The sequence below is a fragment of the Falco punctatus genome, assembly GCF_963210335.1.
Source record: "Falco punctatus genome assembly, chromosome: 7".
Classification (NCBI taxonomy): domain Eukaryota; kingdom Metazoa; phylum Chordata; class Aves; order Falconiformes; family Falconidae; genus Falco; species Falco punctatus.
In genome coordinates, this window is record NC_137587.1 from 61,371,438 (window position 1) to 61,387,817 (window position 16,380).

The 16,380-nt window shown below is 50.6% G+C and overlaps 2 protein-coding genes across 3 annotated transcripts in view; one reads left to right on the plus strand and one right to left on the minus strand.

The window, feature by feature from the left end:
• The first annotated feature begins 974 nt into the window (after positions 1–974).
• RLBP1 (retinaldehyde binding protein 1) lies at positions 975–10,517 on the plus strand. The gene is made up of 8 exons (XM_080396225.1): positions 975–1,238; positions 2,097–2,140; positions 2,416–2,544; positions 2,833–3,034; positions 4,142–4,320; positions 5,020–5,178; positions 5,813–5,923; positions 6,032–10,517. Exons 2-8 carry the CDS (start codon positions 2,129–2,131, stop codon positions 6,188–6,190), a joined length of 951 nt encoding a protein of 316 aa, XP_080252351.1. The 5' UTR covers positions 975–1,238; positions 2,097–2,128; the 3' UTR covers positions 6,191–10,517.
• Positions 9,864–16,380, minus strand: part of ABHD2 (abhydrolase domain containing 2, acylglycerol lipase) — a 41,304-nt gene continuing 34,787 nt past the window's right edge. For both annotated transcript variants that reach the window (XM_080396214.1, XM_080396215.1), the window contains exon 11: positions 9,864–16,355. In XM_080396214.1, the coding sequence (XP_080252340.1) occupies positions 16,159–16,355 (197 nt within the window). In that variant the 3' untranslated portion in view covers positions 9,864–16,158. The remainder of the gene's footprint in view (positions 16,356–16,380) is intronic.

Sequence of the window (16,380 nt, forward strand, 5' to 3'; positions counted from 1 at the left end):
GAAAACCAGCATGCAGTGCCCCTGGACATGGTGGCATCACTTGGGGTCTTGGCACAGGACCGAGCTTTCCCTCCTGGCTCCTCCCTGCCCTTCATCTGGAATCTCGTGCCTCCCTCCTCCTCCCTCCCTCACAGCGGGGTCTCAGCTCCATTTGCAGGGCAGCCCTGTGGAAACCAAATCCGTAAATCCCGATGGCATTACAAAACATGCCTTGTGTAAGCCCCTTCAGTCCTGCGCCGGTACTTAGCCCAGCCCCACCACCTCCCCAAAATCCCTGTTGTGGTACGAGCCTGCCCGAGCTCTTCTCCTGGGCTTGGGGAAAGAGCCGTGCACAGCCTTATCCTCACCGCGTTCTCACCCGGCTCCCACTACTCTGGGCTCAAAAAAGGTTAAGGCTGCAGGGGCTCCCCTGCCCCATGTGGCCTCAGCATGCTGGAATGTTCCAAAACCCCCATTTTTCCATCCCAGTGCACCCACACGCAGGCTTAGTGCAGTCCTTGCTGCAACCCGGGGTTCCCCTCCCTCACGGGTCCAGGGCATTGCCCCAGGGGTGGACTGGTGTCCAGTTCCAAAAGCTCCCAAGCAGGCAATCATCACTTGGGGGCATTGTAAAATAAATAATCTGCCCGTGGTTTTTTTATTTTAAAAGCTGAAAGGGGCCCCATAGGGATGCTGGTTCGGGTGGCCTCATTGGGGAAGAGTTGGAGAGATCAGCTGTGGGAGCATCCTCTGCTGTGGACCCATCCCTGCAACCATGCGGCCAAGTCAAAGTAGGACCTTGCCAGGCTTTTGGGGGCAGAAGCTGGGGAAGAGACCTGGCCCGCTCACCCTGGGGGAGCAGGCCAGGATGGCAGGCTGCCCACCCCCTGCCTCTGCCCCTGCCCCGTGCTAATGAGCAAGTTACACAACTAGAAGCTTTTATACTTCATTAATCGGGTCCGGCATCCCAGCCTGCCCCTCCACGCACGCTCCGGCTGGCTGGCGGAGCCCTGACTCCCTCCTTCCCTCTCTTCAGCTGCCTTTTGTAATGTTTTAATGGGGTTTCTTGCCTGGGTTTTGCTGACTTAATTACAAAGCTGCAGTGAGTTGATGCCTTGTGACGGTCTAATCCCAACCCGGTGACTCTACAAAGCTTTTGCACGGTGATCGTGCTGCTCCACTCCGGCCTCAGCGTTCGTGCATCCATCTCAGCCCCAGGCACTGACCCTCTGTGGACGGTTCAGCTTTTCCTCTCCCTGGTGAGTATCCAGGACTTTTTCCACCTGAAATAACTGTGTTGGAGACCATCATCCAGTCTTCCCTTAACCTGGCACCTCCGGGACTGGGACTGGTTTTAGTGCCTGGAAAAGGGGGATGCCCATCCCTTCCCCTGGAGCTGTTGGGGAAGAGGATGCCCCTGGGAAGTGGCTGAGCTGGAGCCAAGCATCCCTCGCACAGCCTGGGCTTGGAACCGGTGCTACAGCTGGGTAGGGTCAGGTGCTGGAGGTAGGATGAAGGCAGCCCTCTTCCTCCTTCCCATGCATGGGAACAAGGTGTTTCACCCAAACTGCGTTGGAAGGATGCCGAGAAGCTCACGGTGCAGCCCTGCAGCCATCAATGGGCTCTGGGCTGGAGCAGCAGGGCTTGATGATTCCGGAAAAACTTTGGGAATAACAGGGTAGTGGAAATTAAAGGCAATAAAAGCACAAGCTGGCTGGCTGCCTGGCCGAGGCTGGGTGCTTAGCCTCTGCCTGTATGAAGGTGGTCTGAGACAAAACAGCACTGGATGAGCTCATGGGGTCAGGGGTCCCCAGGAGATGCTCCCAACCTCCAGCGGAAAGGCAGAGCCAGCAAAAAAGGACGAAGGGGTCAGACGATCAATACTTAGATTTTTAAGCTGCTTTTGCGAACACCCCTAGTGTTTCTCAAGGCTGCTCAGCCTCCGGCAGGTAGGCAGAGATGCAGGCATTGCATGATGGCACTGAGGAGGGTTGGGGGTGTCCTCTGGGCACCCACCTCCGCCCCTGCCTGAGCAAGAGGGGCAGGTGATGGGGCATAGGAGTCCTGCAGAAGCCACCAGGATCCCACTGCTGCTGATCCCTCTTTCCCTCTCCCAGTGTCCTGCAGCCAACGGAGGACAGAGGACAACATGTCTGCAGTTGTGAGTACTGCCCCCATGCCACCCTTCCCCTGCGCTCCGAGCATCCTGTCCCTGCAGTGTCGGGATGGGGTGCACCCCGCACACTCCTTGCCTCTCCGGCTGCTCTCAGCCTGTTGCGGGGAGCCTGGGCAGCACACAGCCCACCCCCATCCCATTGCACCCTTTTGGGTGCATGCGTGGAGGCTCTGCCCTTCCCCACAGACCTCTATCCCAGGAGACCTGCAGGGAGTTGGGGGGCTGCCTGGGGAGATCCCACATCCTCTCCTCACCCCCAGACGGGCACCTTCCGCATCGTTTCGGAGGAGGAGCAGGCCCTGCGCACCAAGCTGGAGCGCCTCACCACCAAGGATCACGGCCCTGTCTTCGGGAAGTGTGAGAAGATCCCCCCGCACACCCTGCAGAAGGTGAGGGCGGCCATGGGGAGTGGTGGGGCAGGCACAGCCCAGGGATTCTGCTCCTTCCCAGGGGCCAGAGGAGACCATCACTGAGCTCCTATGTTGGAGGCATGTACTTTACCGCAAAGGGTCTCCAAGCAGGGGACGTGGGTGACACTCCCCTCCCTGTGCTGGGATGCTGCAAGGAGCATCACTGCACTCCCCCAGCACCCAGGGTGCCTAAATGAACCCCGGGGTGTTTTGGGGTGTGTGTGGGGCATCACTGAGCTGGGTCCCCTCTCTGCTTGCCCCCCCCAGGCGAAAGATGAGCTGAACGAGACAGAGGAGCAGAGGGAGGTGGCGGTGAAGGCGCTGCGGGAGCTGGTGCAGGAGCGGGCGGGCGGCGAGGAGGTGTGCAAGGCGGTGGCTGAGAAGGTGCAGGGGAAGGACGACTCTTTCTTCCTCCGCTTCATTCGTGCCCGCAAGTTTGATGTCCACAGGGCGTATGACCTGCTGAAAGGTGGGGAGGGGTCCCAGGCTGTGATGCTGGGTGAGGACAGGGGTACACATCCACCAGCAGCTCCCAGTCCTGTGCTGGGGCCTCCTCATCCCCTAATCCGCGTGCTGTTGGCACAGCAGGACCCTGGCATGGGAAGGGGATGAGGAGAGAAGATAAATAGAAACAGGCAGGGCTGGGGGGCTTGGGATGTAGGGGAAAGAGTTGGGATGGGGAAGGAAATGAATGAGGGTGATGCCAGGCATCCTGCAACACCAGGACAATCCCATTCCTTGCTAATTTACTGGGAAAAATGGGAAAAAAGTGCATTTAGTGGTGGCAGGCTGTTTCATTTGTACAGCAAACCCAGCTGGTTTGGGCTGCACTCCCTCAAGAGCCCCATGTCCTATACATGCCCTATACATGCCCCTTTGTAATCCTGTGAAGAGCCAGCCCTGCATCCACCCTGATGCTTCTGTGCATGATGCCTGGTGGGCTCAGCGCTCCTGGGACCCCTTGAGGGCTGGGGGCTAGGTTGGGGGGTTTGTGGCACCCCCTCCCCACACCGAGAGTGATCCTTAGGGATGGAGAGGGAGTGGGAGGGCAGCCTGGAGGACAGCCGCTGGTGAGGACCTGCCTGGCTCCTGCTCCACTCTTCTTTGTGTCAGCTTCGGGCATAATGAGTTGTAATTATCAGTGCTGGCTCCCAGGCGAGCTGTTTTGTTTGCCTGCATTTTCCCAGGACAAGGTTCCTTATTTCATGCCTGCAGGGTGCCAAGGCAGGGGAGCTAGAGGGTGTCACCCAAACAGGGAGGAAGGGGAGAAGGGAAATGAGGGGGAAAATTATCTGCTTGTTGGGGTTTTGGAAAGGCGGCAGGCACGGGAAGCCCCCAGCATGGGGTGGGTAACACAACATGCTGGGGCTGGGGCTGGAGCTGATCTGGTGCTGAGCTCCTTTCTCCCTGCTTTGCTGGAGGAGACCTGACCCATGTTGAGCTCAGGCACAGCTGGTCCGTAGCTCTTGGGCTCAGGACCCTCTCACCGTTGCCAGTCCACCCTGGCTCTGGTGGCTCGCCCAGCTTCCCGAGGCCAGGCAAGCAGCCATTGCCCTCGATTTCTGCCTCCCTCCAGGCTACGTGAACTTCCGCCAGCAGTACCCCGAGCTCTTCGACAACCTGACCCCCGAGGCTGTGCGCAGCACCATCGAAGCTGGCTACCCTGGCATCCTGGCCAGCAGAGACAAGTACGGCCGGGTGGTGATGCTCTTCAACATCGAGAACTGGGATTATGAAGAGATCACCTTTGATGAGGTCAGCCCAGCTCAGCTGTTGCTCCCGGAGCAGAGCGGTCCTGCTCCTGGGCTTGTCCTGCTCAGCACGTCTGAGTGCAGCATCCCTTAACACATCAACATATGTCCACACACAGCCTCCAGCCATCCAGGCTGAAGTAAAACTGCAGCCCTTTGAGTTTATCTTTCGAGGGAGTGTGGGAGAGTGTGGTCCATCCCAAAGGGTCCCCCCCTTCCTTCCCCCTGATGTGGTGCAAAGTGCAGGCCGAATCTGGGGTGTGCATCCCCCTGCCCAGGTAAGACGGGGTGAAAAAAGGCACCACGCCATTAAAGGAAGGCACTTCAGAAAGGAGGGACGTGCAGGGCAGAGGAGGAAACTGAGGCACAGGGCACAGAAAGGGCTTCTTGGCAATGAAGTTTCCAGGCATGTAACTCACAGCTTCTCCTAGCCCCATTTTCTGCTCAGCTCTGAATTTGGTCACAACGTAACACTGATCCAGATCTGAGATGTACCTGACTTGAAAGGGGAATGTGGTGGTTGTTGAGCATCCCCAGAAATGCCCTCCCTGCTCTGAAGTCCTGGGGTTGCCTGTGACAAGCAGGCTGAAGTCAAGCAGACCCTGCCCTGGCTAATGGTCCAAGGGACTCTTCCTGGGACCCTCCTGGGGTCTATGGAAAGTAAGACCTAATACCAAACCCTGCTGTCTCTCCTCTCCATCAGATCCTTCGTGCCTATTGCATTATCTTGGAGAAGCTGCTGGAAAATGAAGAGACCCAGATCAATGGGTTCTGTATCATTGAGAACTTCAAGGGCTTCACCATGCAGCAGGCATCAGGGATCAAACCCTCCGAGCTCAAGAAGATGGTGGACATGCTGCAGGTGAGGTAGCAGAGAGGGCCCTGGGGGAGCCGAGAGCCCAGGGAAGGAATGCAGCAGGACTAGCAGGGTTTGGGATTGCCACCACACTGATACAGTGAGAAAGTATTGTGGAGAGGCTGTTCCCCATCACATGCTCCTTGCCTTGCTCGTGAATCGGCTTCATCCTGCAAAATGGATCCTATTTTCCCCGCCCCATCTCCCTGCCCTCTCAAAAGCTGGACCAGAAGCAGTAGCACCACTCCTTGCAGCATCCTATGGCATGGCATGGTATGGTGGCCTTTCCTCACTAACATCTCAGCCCAGCTTGGTCCATGCTGGACAGACACCCACAGGCACTCCCAAGATTTCTGCTCTTGGACCAGAGGCCAAAGGCTCTCGGCTCCCCTCAGGGAAGGACAGCAGAGATGTGGTCCTTCTCATGGAGTGGGAGCAATGAGCCATCTGGGAGGCTCTTCAGCTTCCCTGGTGCTAGGACATCCAATTCTCTGGGTCAGGACAGAAAGGGGCAATCAAAGAAATAAGGGGAGATTGGGTGAGGAGAGCTGAGGCAGCACTGGGGTGTTCATTGCTGCTTGCCCAGCTCCACACGGACAGCAACATCTGTAACCGTCTGTGTCTGGCTTTGGGATCCTAGGACTCCTTCCCAGCACGTTTCAAGGCTGTCCACTTCATCCACCAGCCTTGGTACTTCACCACCACCTACAACGTGGTCAAACCGTTCCTGAAGAGCAAACTGCTGGAGAGGGTGAGTTTGGGAAAGGGACCCGGAGGCAAAGGCACTTCCCTGGGTGAAAGAGCAGCTGGGAAAAGTCGCCTCAGGCCACTGCTGAGGGTTGCTCCCATGTCCCTCCAGGTCTTTGTGCATGGGGAGGAGCTGGAGTCTTTCTACCAGGAGATTGATGCTGACATCTTGCCAGCAGACTTTGGTGGCAACCTGCCCAAGTATGATGGCAAAGCAACAGCAGAGAAACTCTTTGGGCCCCGCATCGAGGCTGAAGACACGGCTCTCTAAACCAGGGTCTGATCCCCCTCTCCCCTGTACAATAGGATCAGAGGTGGCCTTCTAACCCCAGCCACCTCCTTACTGTAGCACTGGTATAATGACTGCTTGTGATGAGGCATTCTGGCCCTATTGCTCCATGCCTGTCCCTCCTCTCCCCAAATGAGGCAGCGGGCTGCCCAGCAGCTCTGCCCCTCCCAGGCAGAGCATCCTTCCCTCGGGAGCCAGCAGAGGAAGGAGGCCACCAGCCCTCTCCCACAGCATGCCCTGGCACTGCGGGGGGGAGGACAGGAGAATGTCTGCTCTGGGAAGGGAGGGCTACAGCAAGGGAGAAATAAAGCGTTTAACAGCAGAGCTCCAGGGTCCCTCGTGGCATGTGGCAAGGAACAGGGATGCAGCTTTTTGGTGACAGGCACTGGTTGCGCTGCTGGTTCTAAGGAGTGTCAGTGCTTGGTGGGAGATCCCTGTGTCCCCGTTACAGACTGCCCTTTGGCACAGGGGCCAAGGAACCAGCAGTCTCCATCCTCCCTGCGTCCCAGGAGTGCCACCCCTGCCCAAGCAGAGACCCTATCCTCAGCCAACTGCTCTAACCAGGAAAAACAGCCCAAAAGATGCAAACAAGAACCCGACCAGGGGCCCGGGCGGAGCTGGCTCTGCCTAATTCCTGCTCAGCCAGGCAGGCAGGGAGGAGGAACGGAGGCTGTAGCAACCACTAAGACCAGGGAAAGGATTTTAACCACAGGACAGTGAAAGACAAGCAAAATATACTCTCCTAAATCCTTCACAAGTGTCAGCAGTGCAGCTGTTTCCCCCAGCACTGCACTGGGAGAGGGAGCTCAGTCAGGGAAGTCCCACCAAAAGCTACTATGGAGGGCAGAGAAGGGTCCTTGCCCAGCAAACCGTGCCCGATGATAACGGTAATTAGCCCTTGCTGATGTGGAGTCAGCAAGACCTGGGTGGGGAGGAGGAGGCAGAAGTAGCCGTGTCCCAGGCGAGGCACTCCGTTCTGGCCCACGAACCAGGCATCTCCAAAGAGCTGATCGGATACCCATTTCCAGACCATCCTCTCCTCCCTCGGCCAGCAGTAAGGCTTGGAGAAGAGCAAGTTGCTGGTCTCTGCCCAAGTTACCTTCTTCTCCGTCAACCTGGTCCTGCAGCGTGCCCTGTCCCCCCCCGACTTCCCTCTCAGCTCCACACGGGTGCCCTTCATCAGCCAGAAGACCAGACTCCCACCCGAAGCCGGCCGAGGTGGAGGGCACTGACAAGAGCCGCATTCATCAGGGCGCTGGCTCAGGCTCAAACCAAACAGGACATCGGCTCCAAAGCTGCGGGAAGGATGGGGCCTGTCTGGGCAGAGGCGACTGGGGTTAGATCAGTTTTCTCCAGCCTCAGCCGCACAGCTAGCCCACATATGGCCAGTCCCAGCCCACGCCTGCGCCAGCCTTGCGTGACAGCCCAGAGGGAGAGCGAAAGGCACCTCTCTGCTGCGTTTGGCTCCTTACTGTGCAGTACTCTCCAAGGGTCCGGGAAGCATCTGGAGCTGTCCTAGGGAAACCACATACAACAGCCCTACAACCAGCGCACAAAACAGCACAGCTTGCTTGGGAGACAGAGCAATTGCAGCTCTCTTGTAAAAAAAACCAAAAAAACAAACAAAAAAAAAGACAAACACCCCCCACCCCCCATACAGACACGGGAGCCCCACACTGCTGCCCTCTGGGATTTAGACTGGGACAGTCACAGCTCTCCGGAGGTCCCTGTGGCTGATCAGCACTGCTGGGACAAATTGTCAGCCAGTAGCTTGTTTTGATGGGGAGGCACAGAACAGCACAGCAAATGGAGCACGGAGCACGGTCCATGCTGGCCTGTTTCCCCCCCAGAGTGACTCTGACCAAGCCAGGAAGGAGTTCTGAAGTAGATAAAACAGCAAATTGCAATGGCCAATAAACTAGAAACGGAGCCCAAAACACTGCCTCCCACAGTGCAATTCTTATTACACGGGAAAAGCAGCACCAGTCCTGGTCCAGCCCAGTCACCCTGATGGCTCACCAGTCCCAGTTACCGTCTGCATGCCTCACTTGGTCTGTAGTTAAACCCCCCCCACACACACACTAGTGAGCTCTTAGCATCAGTCAGGTAGTGCTCTTCTGTGCCCTAGGCTCAAAGATGTCAGTGTCCTGGCCAGAGATGCTGTTATGTGTTTTTTTCTGCCAGCAGCTGAAAGATTAAGAAACCCACTCACTCTTAAATAGGGAAGAATAACAGATGATGATTCTGCAGAAACACGAGCCAAAAGCTTTGCGCACCCTCCAGGGAAGCTCTTGTCCCAGAGGAGAGATCTGTCATGCTGCAGGAAGGGCCACAGTTAAACCCTGTCTGTATCCTGCTTCAGCTTGGTCCTGGCACAGCTGCAGGTCTGCCTCTGGAGGATTCCTCCAGCTAGCAACCTCATAATCCCAGGAGAACCCAGCAGCTGACACAGGACTGTCACAACCTGCTCTCTCATCCAGTAGCAAAAATAGCCCTTCTTCAGTATCTTCAGGGCAGGCATTAAGCTTTTTAAGCTGATACCAACTCCACTCTCCAACAGAGCAGTACTGAATACCTTTTGGCCAGAAACAAAGCAACTACAAAAGGCTCAAGCACCACTCATGCTGCAAGGGAAAAAGGGGAGAAGATAAAGTCAGCCCCCAGCTAGCTCCCAAAGTTGGGCCTCAGGGAAGGCCTCTGCCAACTGCCAAGAAAGCCATGTGCTCCTCCACTCAAGAACCTGCTAGACACCCCATGCTTAGCCACCAAGCCCAGCCCCATCAGATTCAAGAGCCAGGGCAACTATTGGATGCTCCTACATATCACAGGAATTGCTAAGACTGCCTTCTCTCTAGAGCCTTTCTGTAGCAGCTCTGTCCTTGTTCTGCTCTCTGAAACACAACAGAGGCAAAGGAAGGCTCCAGCTGAAGATGACAGTGGTGGCAGGGGCTGGCACACCACCCATGCGTTGCTACATAAGGCCCCTGTGCAGTCTTCCCATTTATCTACTTGACACTTGCTTCAGCTTTCAGTGGGCAGCAGAGCCAGGTCTTTGAGAGGTGGGCACAGAAGGCTGCAACAAGCGAAAGGTGAAGATACTCCCAACTGTCACTCCCATCCTCCCCACCTCGGAAGTGCAGAAGGAGTACAAACTTGAGCCCTCTCCCTTGAAGGAGAGGTTCATTCACATTTCCTAGAACAATCCGAGTTCTTGCATTTACCGCTAGAACAGCAAACTAGTGCATCAAAGTGTAAAGGCAACACCAGAAACAGGAGTTACTTGCAAAAGTTGTCTTGTCAACAAGCTAATTGCTGTCTTGGTGTAATACTGCAGAGATGTAGGGATAGCCTTCCCCTAAGGCAGTCCTGCTTTAGGCAGCACTAGTGAACAGAAACTAACATCTTTCGCATGTGTAAAGGCTGGGTCTAAATGATTCCTTGTGTTCCCCTCTCGGCTAATCCGAATCTCGTAACCGAGGGAACATGTTCCGATACCCAGTTGCATTTTAATCAATATTACCTTGTTGGCCCAATATATTCCCATATCAAATTATCCTCTCCCGGTTGCAGAGGAACTGAATAAGAAGGCATGGCTGCTGTGCCTGTCAAGTGACAGCTGGTCTTCACCACCCAACAACATTGCACACACTACACATTATCACTGACTTCAATAAGTCCTTTATTTTTAAATAAAGAAATCTCACTGAATCAAAGATAACAAAATTACATTTTGTTTTGCAATGACCTCCATTTTACACCACACAAACAAAAATTAAAAGAAAATCAGACATTGTTTTATATATATATAATTTCAAAGGTAAACATCAGCAGATATAGAAAAATTGCATTGCTAGTTGCAAATCATCTTCCCTGCAGCTCTCAGCTCCAGAGAATCCGACTCAGAACATGGCAGCAGGGAGAGTGTCTCAGTATACAAGCTTTTTGCAGGGCAGCATTTAGAGATGGTTGCAAAGTATAATTTTGCCAATTTGAAAACATTTTCATAGTTAACTACTCACCAAGATCACTAGAAGTCACTCAGCCTGTTCTAGCACAGCTGCATGGGCAAAACAAGGGCACAGGTCTGTTCTTCCTAGGCTCCCTGCACACCTTCTCAGCTTGGGATTGTCAGAGAAAGAGGTTACGTTTTCTCAAGAAGAATATTTAGTGATAATGTCACTAGACATTACGATCAAGCTGTCAAATAACACAATGAGAAATCATACTTCTTTGGAAAGCTGCTGACTTGGGCTAAGCAGTAGACTTTGGTTATATTAACTACAACTGGGTTTTGTTTGGCTTTTTTTTTTTTTTAAAAAAAGACTTCCCAGTTAGCAGGAGCCATGAGGGTCAACATCCCAAGAGAACTATAGTATAGATCCTAGAAGGAAGTTCTGTACCTAATCAAAGCTCTTGCATGACCAGAGATAGACAATGCAAGCTTGTCATTCAGACAGAAGCAAAAAGGCTTTGTGTAGAGCCACTTTGCAGGATCAGGCTCCTTACTGCATTAAAACTACCCGGGTTAGGCAAGGCCATTGGGTGGGAAAGAATGAAAAGCCTTTACCCACAAACGATGGGTTGGAGCTTTTAGTGTGTTATCAGATAGACGTGAAAAAGGCTGTTCAATACTAGCAGAGCCAACCTGATAAATGCTGCCCTGGACTGCAGTGTTTGTGTTCATTGATTAACCAGCAAAACCAAGAATACAGATATTCAGAATGCAACGGTTTAGGATAACCCTAGAAACCCTTCTACCACAGTGTGGAAAGCTGGCAACTGCTTTAACTCATTGATGGCACTTATGCCTAAGCTACCCCAGCAGCTGAAAAGGTCCAGGTGATAAAAGGGGTACAGTTACAAGGCACCCTCCCCTTGGGCTGGTGTTGCTCTGAGGCATTCTAAGCTTGGAGAAAACTCAGGAAGTCCTCATGCCAAGAAGGGCTGTTTGCTTTTCAGCTAGAAGCCATGAAGGAGACACTGCTTTGAGTCACTGTGGCTCCACAACCTACTCAACCAACAGACCTACCTAAGGAGTAAGGACATATGGAGCATGACAAGCCAGAAACAAGATGCTCTTCACAAAAGTGACTTATACATGCAGCACAAGGCTAGGGTCTTTTCTGATCTCCTGGAAGAAGACTGAAGAATTTCAATGAGCTCCAGACAGGCATAGTATTTCTAGAAAAACCTGGAAGCAATCCAGGTCACTAAACTGTTTGGCAATTAAATCCTGAAGTTGCTACTCTCTGCACTGTCTTTTAAGATGTAGTCAGTTAGGCAATCCACCTCCAGCTATGCTGCTGGAGCATTAACAGACACAAGAGCCCTGGGATTCTAAGTCACATATTAAGCAAAGCAAACCCTCCTTCTATGACTCAATCCCTGCTAGAGGAGCAGAGAGCTGAAAGTGATCTCCACTGCTTATGTACATTGTTATTTTAAGCCTCAAAAATAGACTGTAGCTAGTTGTAGGCTGCCCACAGAGGTCCTTTAAGTCAGCACACGCTTCTACAGTATGTGTTGCCAGAACTGTCTCACTACCTAGCGTCTGAAAATTAATTTACTAAAAAGCAAAGCCTCAAAAGCTCTGGCAGAGCTGTTAACTGAAGTCTCTAGATATGCTGATGTCGAGGGAGGAGAAGGGCAAGGCACCACGTGTCAAAGGGCTGTGGTCTAGGAAATTGTGACAGACCCAGAACAGATGACACACAGATAACTTGGCTAAATTCAGTACTGGAGCTAACAGTTCCCAACATCTTTGATTAATGCCCTGTCTTTGTAACCTATATTTTCATATACAGCAACTGCAGAAAAACACTCAGGAAAGACTGCAGGGAAGTTCAAACTTCAGTCTTCATAGTGCAACTACAACACTGCCAGACCCATCTGAAAGCACCTCCAATTTAGAAGCTAACCAAGGGACATTACAAATGCTGGCAGATCTGATGTAGCGGAACCCACAAGTTCCTTTTATTCAGTAAGAGCAATTCCCAGCTGCCCACCTTCAATCTTCAGGTCTCTCCAGACACCAGTAAAGGTGATGGTTGGACCAGCCTAACCAAAGAGTAATAGCTTTGCAACCTGCTATCCGATTGAGAGTCCTTGGGGTTTATGTTCAGTGCAGTGACAGGAAAGAGGGGTGTATACCACATGAAACTACCTGTGGAAGAGCTCTGCTAATGCTTTTTCTAAGCCCAGTTTGAAACTAAACAGAGCATGACAGATTCATCACGCTGTAATCTTGACCTGCACTATCAGACTATACTGTAATGATCTACAAGTGTACACTTCAGCCTCACGTGTATTGACAAAAGATGAAAAAAAGACAGCTTGACCTCTGAGACTTAAAAATTCAGAATCCATTTAAGGTAGAGTTCGCTGGGCAGATGAAAGCCACTTGCCCATGTCACAAGACTAGTATTTTTTGAGAGAAGAGTATTTCTGATTGGACAAAGTCCCACACATCTCGAGGTTGCCCATCACTCTTAGCAGCAAGATTTAATATAGAATTCTTTTATTTGAAGGTCTTTAGAGCACTGCAGCTTAACTTTCTCCTCTCCCTCATCCTTAAGATCTCTTTAAGTTACTGCTGCAACTCTGACACCCACTAGTCTTGCTTTGAAAGCAGCATCACATTGGGTGAGATGGAATGTTTTTCCTCCTAACTGCTTCCATCTACAAGAAGCTTGGTTAAGATGAACCTCAGGCTCCAGAAACCTTGCACAAATAAGCTATAACAAAAGCTTCTCTTCCCCAAACAGGCTAGAATTGGTTTGTCAAGCCACAAGTGGTCTGAACAGCTGTAGATGCAAGTGCAGAAACAGTTCAAGTGAGCAAGAAACCCCTATTACTTCTGTAGTTACGAGTTTCAGAAAGTCCACAGCATCAGCACTTCCGAAGTATGAAGGCTTGGGTTGTGGGGCAGGAAGGAGATTCTTTAAAGTCTTTTCAAGGGAAGGGAAAAAAAAAATATCTATTTAATCAGACAAAGCTACAGCTCCTGCTGCTTTGAGAACTGCCTAGCTGCTCACCTCATTTTAGAAGACTTGCTTAAAAAACAGTCATTGACTGGCCACCTGCTGTGGTGAAATTTGTTTGAAACAAGGGTACATTGGACAAGGTGGTAGCTTCCTCATACCTCAGAAATGGAAAAAAACATTTGAAAGTCTGGTCCGCCAAGAATAGTTTTCTTCATTCCATTTTGTAAAGAAGATTATTTTTCCAAGGAAAAGCTTCCCAGGACAAAGCTGTGCATTCAGGAGCAACTGGCATGATGTGGTCAAAAAGCAGAGCTAAAACACTTGCTTAGCCTCAGCACTAACCTCCCCAGGCAGCACCCAGCCAGTTCTCACCCTCCTGACTCTCATGTTCTGGGCCAGTCAACCACTGAACTGCTCTGCCAGCCTCGAGTCCTGGGGAAGATGACAGAGCTTCAGCCACTTGGGGAGCTGGCCAGAGTGCCTCTGCTTTTGATAAGGCTCTCCAGTTGAGGAAGGCAGACACTTTACTCTCAAAAGGAGGTCAGATGCACACTGACCTTTCATTCATAGGTAACCACATGTTGGGTCATATGGCTGGCTCTTCACCTCAACAGCAGTATTGGTACCAAGGACAACCTCTGCTCCTCTAGAGCCATCTGAAGTTGATACTCACCTCAGCATAGTAAAGGTCGATTGAGGAATGACACACAAAGCACACGAAGGGCAGTTTTGTTTCCTCAAGGCAGACAGCCATGACCTGTGTAAGCTACAGCTGTAGTATACTGTGAAATCTGAAACACTTCTAAAGTTGTAACCCATTGGAGATAAAAACCATTACCTCTATGTGTCTAAATTTATCCTGTATCTATTTGATGCTTACAAGTGTTGTTTACACTCCACTTCTGTTAAAGTGAGAAGGTATTTAAGTCATATCCAATGAATATTACATGAACAGCTACTTAAGCAAAAATCTGAAGTGTCTTTTATGACAGATTTTAGTGATATACAGATGCAGTATGAATAAGACTATAACAACATAGAGACAAGATATCCATCAGCCAAGAATATCCTTGCTAACTGATGCCCTAAAATAGTTCTAAACGAACAGCCACAACCATGGCCAAGTCTTGCTATAGCTTTACTTGGTCACATCTTTTCTTCGAAGAAAAAAAGGAAACCTGTATTTACTAATAAGGAGAATGTGTAGATACCCACAGTTTGTTGTAACAGGCCAAGGTGTCTGGCCTAAGGCAAATGAAAGGAATTTCCTGATACGATAATGCACCTTTGCTACAATAGTTAATTATTGCTTTATTAAAACAAAAACCCACCTCTCCAACCTACTGAAGGTTTAGGGACAGGACAGTCCAGAAGGCTTGTTCCCCTGTATTACCAGACTGAAGTCTTGCTGCTTGTTTCACCCTTAAGCTATAAACTGAAGTGCCTGGAACACAGACCAAGGCTGAAGCAGTAAAGTGCTAATAGATGTGGGAAGTGTGACAGGAAAAGAACTTCACTGACACTGATAAAGAAGTCCTAAGGATGGATTAGTGAGACACCACCACTGACAGAACAAACTAAAAGATTTTGACCTCAAAGTTTCAGTCTCCAGATTGCCATGGGACTGCTTTTCTTCCAGGGGGTAGACTACGGTCTTTAATAACCATCTCTGCACAGACCATAACAGCCACTTGAGGGAAAAGCACAAGTGAGTAGGCATCTTTCCTGCCAACAGCTTTCAGACTTCACTTTGCACATTAAAACTAGAAGAGGATGTCTGGGCATGGAAAAGCAATTCAAGTGAGGAAGAGCCCAGTGTCTTACTGGAGCCAGTAATCCTACGACATTTACATCGATATGTGAGTAGATAGCCATGCAAAGATATCACTGTAGTTGCAAAGGGCTAGAGACATCCAGTTCCCCACCAAATATAAGGCAACTCATGTGTCTGAAAACCATTTGATGCTTTGAAAGCTAAGGGGAAGAATTCTTGCATTATTTACCCTAATATCAGGGGAATAAATCTAAATACCCTACCCCACCACCAAAACCAAATTAACCCTTAACAGAGTACCTAATTCTTTACAAAATATTCTTTAAAGCAGATCAATGTCACAAAGATCCTGCAGATTCTGAATCCCTGGTTTCCATTTGGAAGCCACAGCCAGCTTTAAAAAGCCCTGGGTCAAACAAAAAAAATATCTAGTACTAAGAAGTTGACTACATTTAAAAAGAGGCAAAGATCATGAGAAAGTGACTGATCTGGTCTTGGTGCAAGAACATGTTCAGACAGAAACTTTAACTGTTATTACCAGCCTGCAGCTTTTCTCTACTTGGACTCCCAGCATAAAGACACCTCAATCCACAGACAGCTGAAGCATGGAAAAGTTAAGTATTTTAAAACTGATTCACTTATGTAAGTGCATTCCTAGGAACTAAAAGGCTTCCCTTGAGATGGTGCAAGGCTGGAACTCCATTTGTAGTCAAGCATCTGTTTTTCCAGCCCACATTTCAGTGGCCTGGACTGAACTGCTCACTGGCTTGTGGCTTGGTACAGGATTTTTCCAGCACCAGGTCAGCTGAAAACAGTCAACTGTTACCCTGTCATCTACACCTAAACAAACACTGCAAATCAAGTTTTTGACTCACAGGTGAAGAGATTGTGACATTTGAAACTTCTGCTATATTAAAGCAAGCAGTCTTTAGCTCAGTAATCCTGTAGCAAGTCACAGTCAGCAACCTAACTCTTCAAGCAGAGCAGTAAATTACAAACCCAAGTGACTATATATGCAAAGATGCTCTGACCAGATACTAATCTCTGCTTTAACTCCACTTTGGAAGAAAACATTATGATCAGACCCCAGCCATAGGATACCAAAGAGAATGGAAACCTGAAGCAGCAGGTGAGGGAACAATATGTTCCCAAAGGGGGAGATACACTAAAGTGATCCAGAGTCTTTGGGTCAATTACTCCTGGCCAGATACAGCCTGCTCTGTGTCCGAGCACTGAGACTTTGTCTTTTCCCACTGGCAGATGGCATTGGCATACTGTACCACAAGCTTATCCATCCAGGTAAGAGGTTCTGGGAATAGTACAGACCCTTCAAAAAATCCCAGATGGCCTCCATGAAGGGGCAGCACATGCATGACATTCTCCTTTTTCTCTGTAAAACAAAAGGAGGCAGAAAG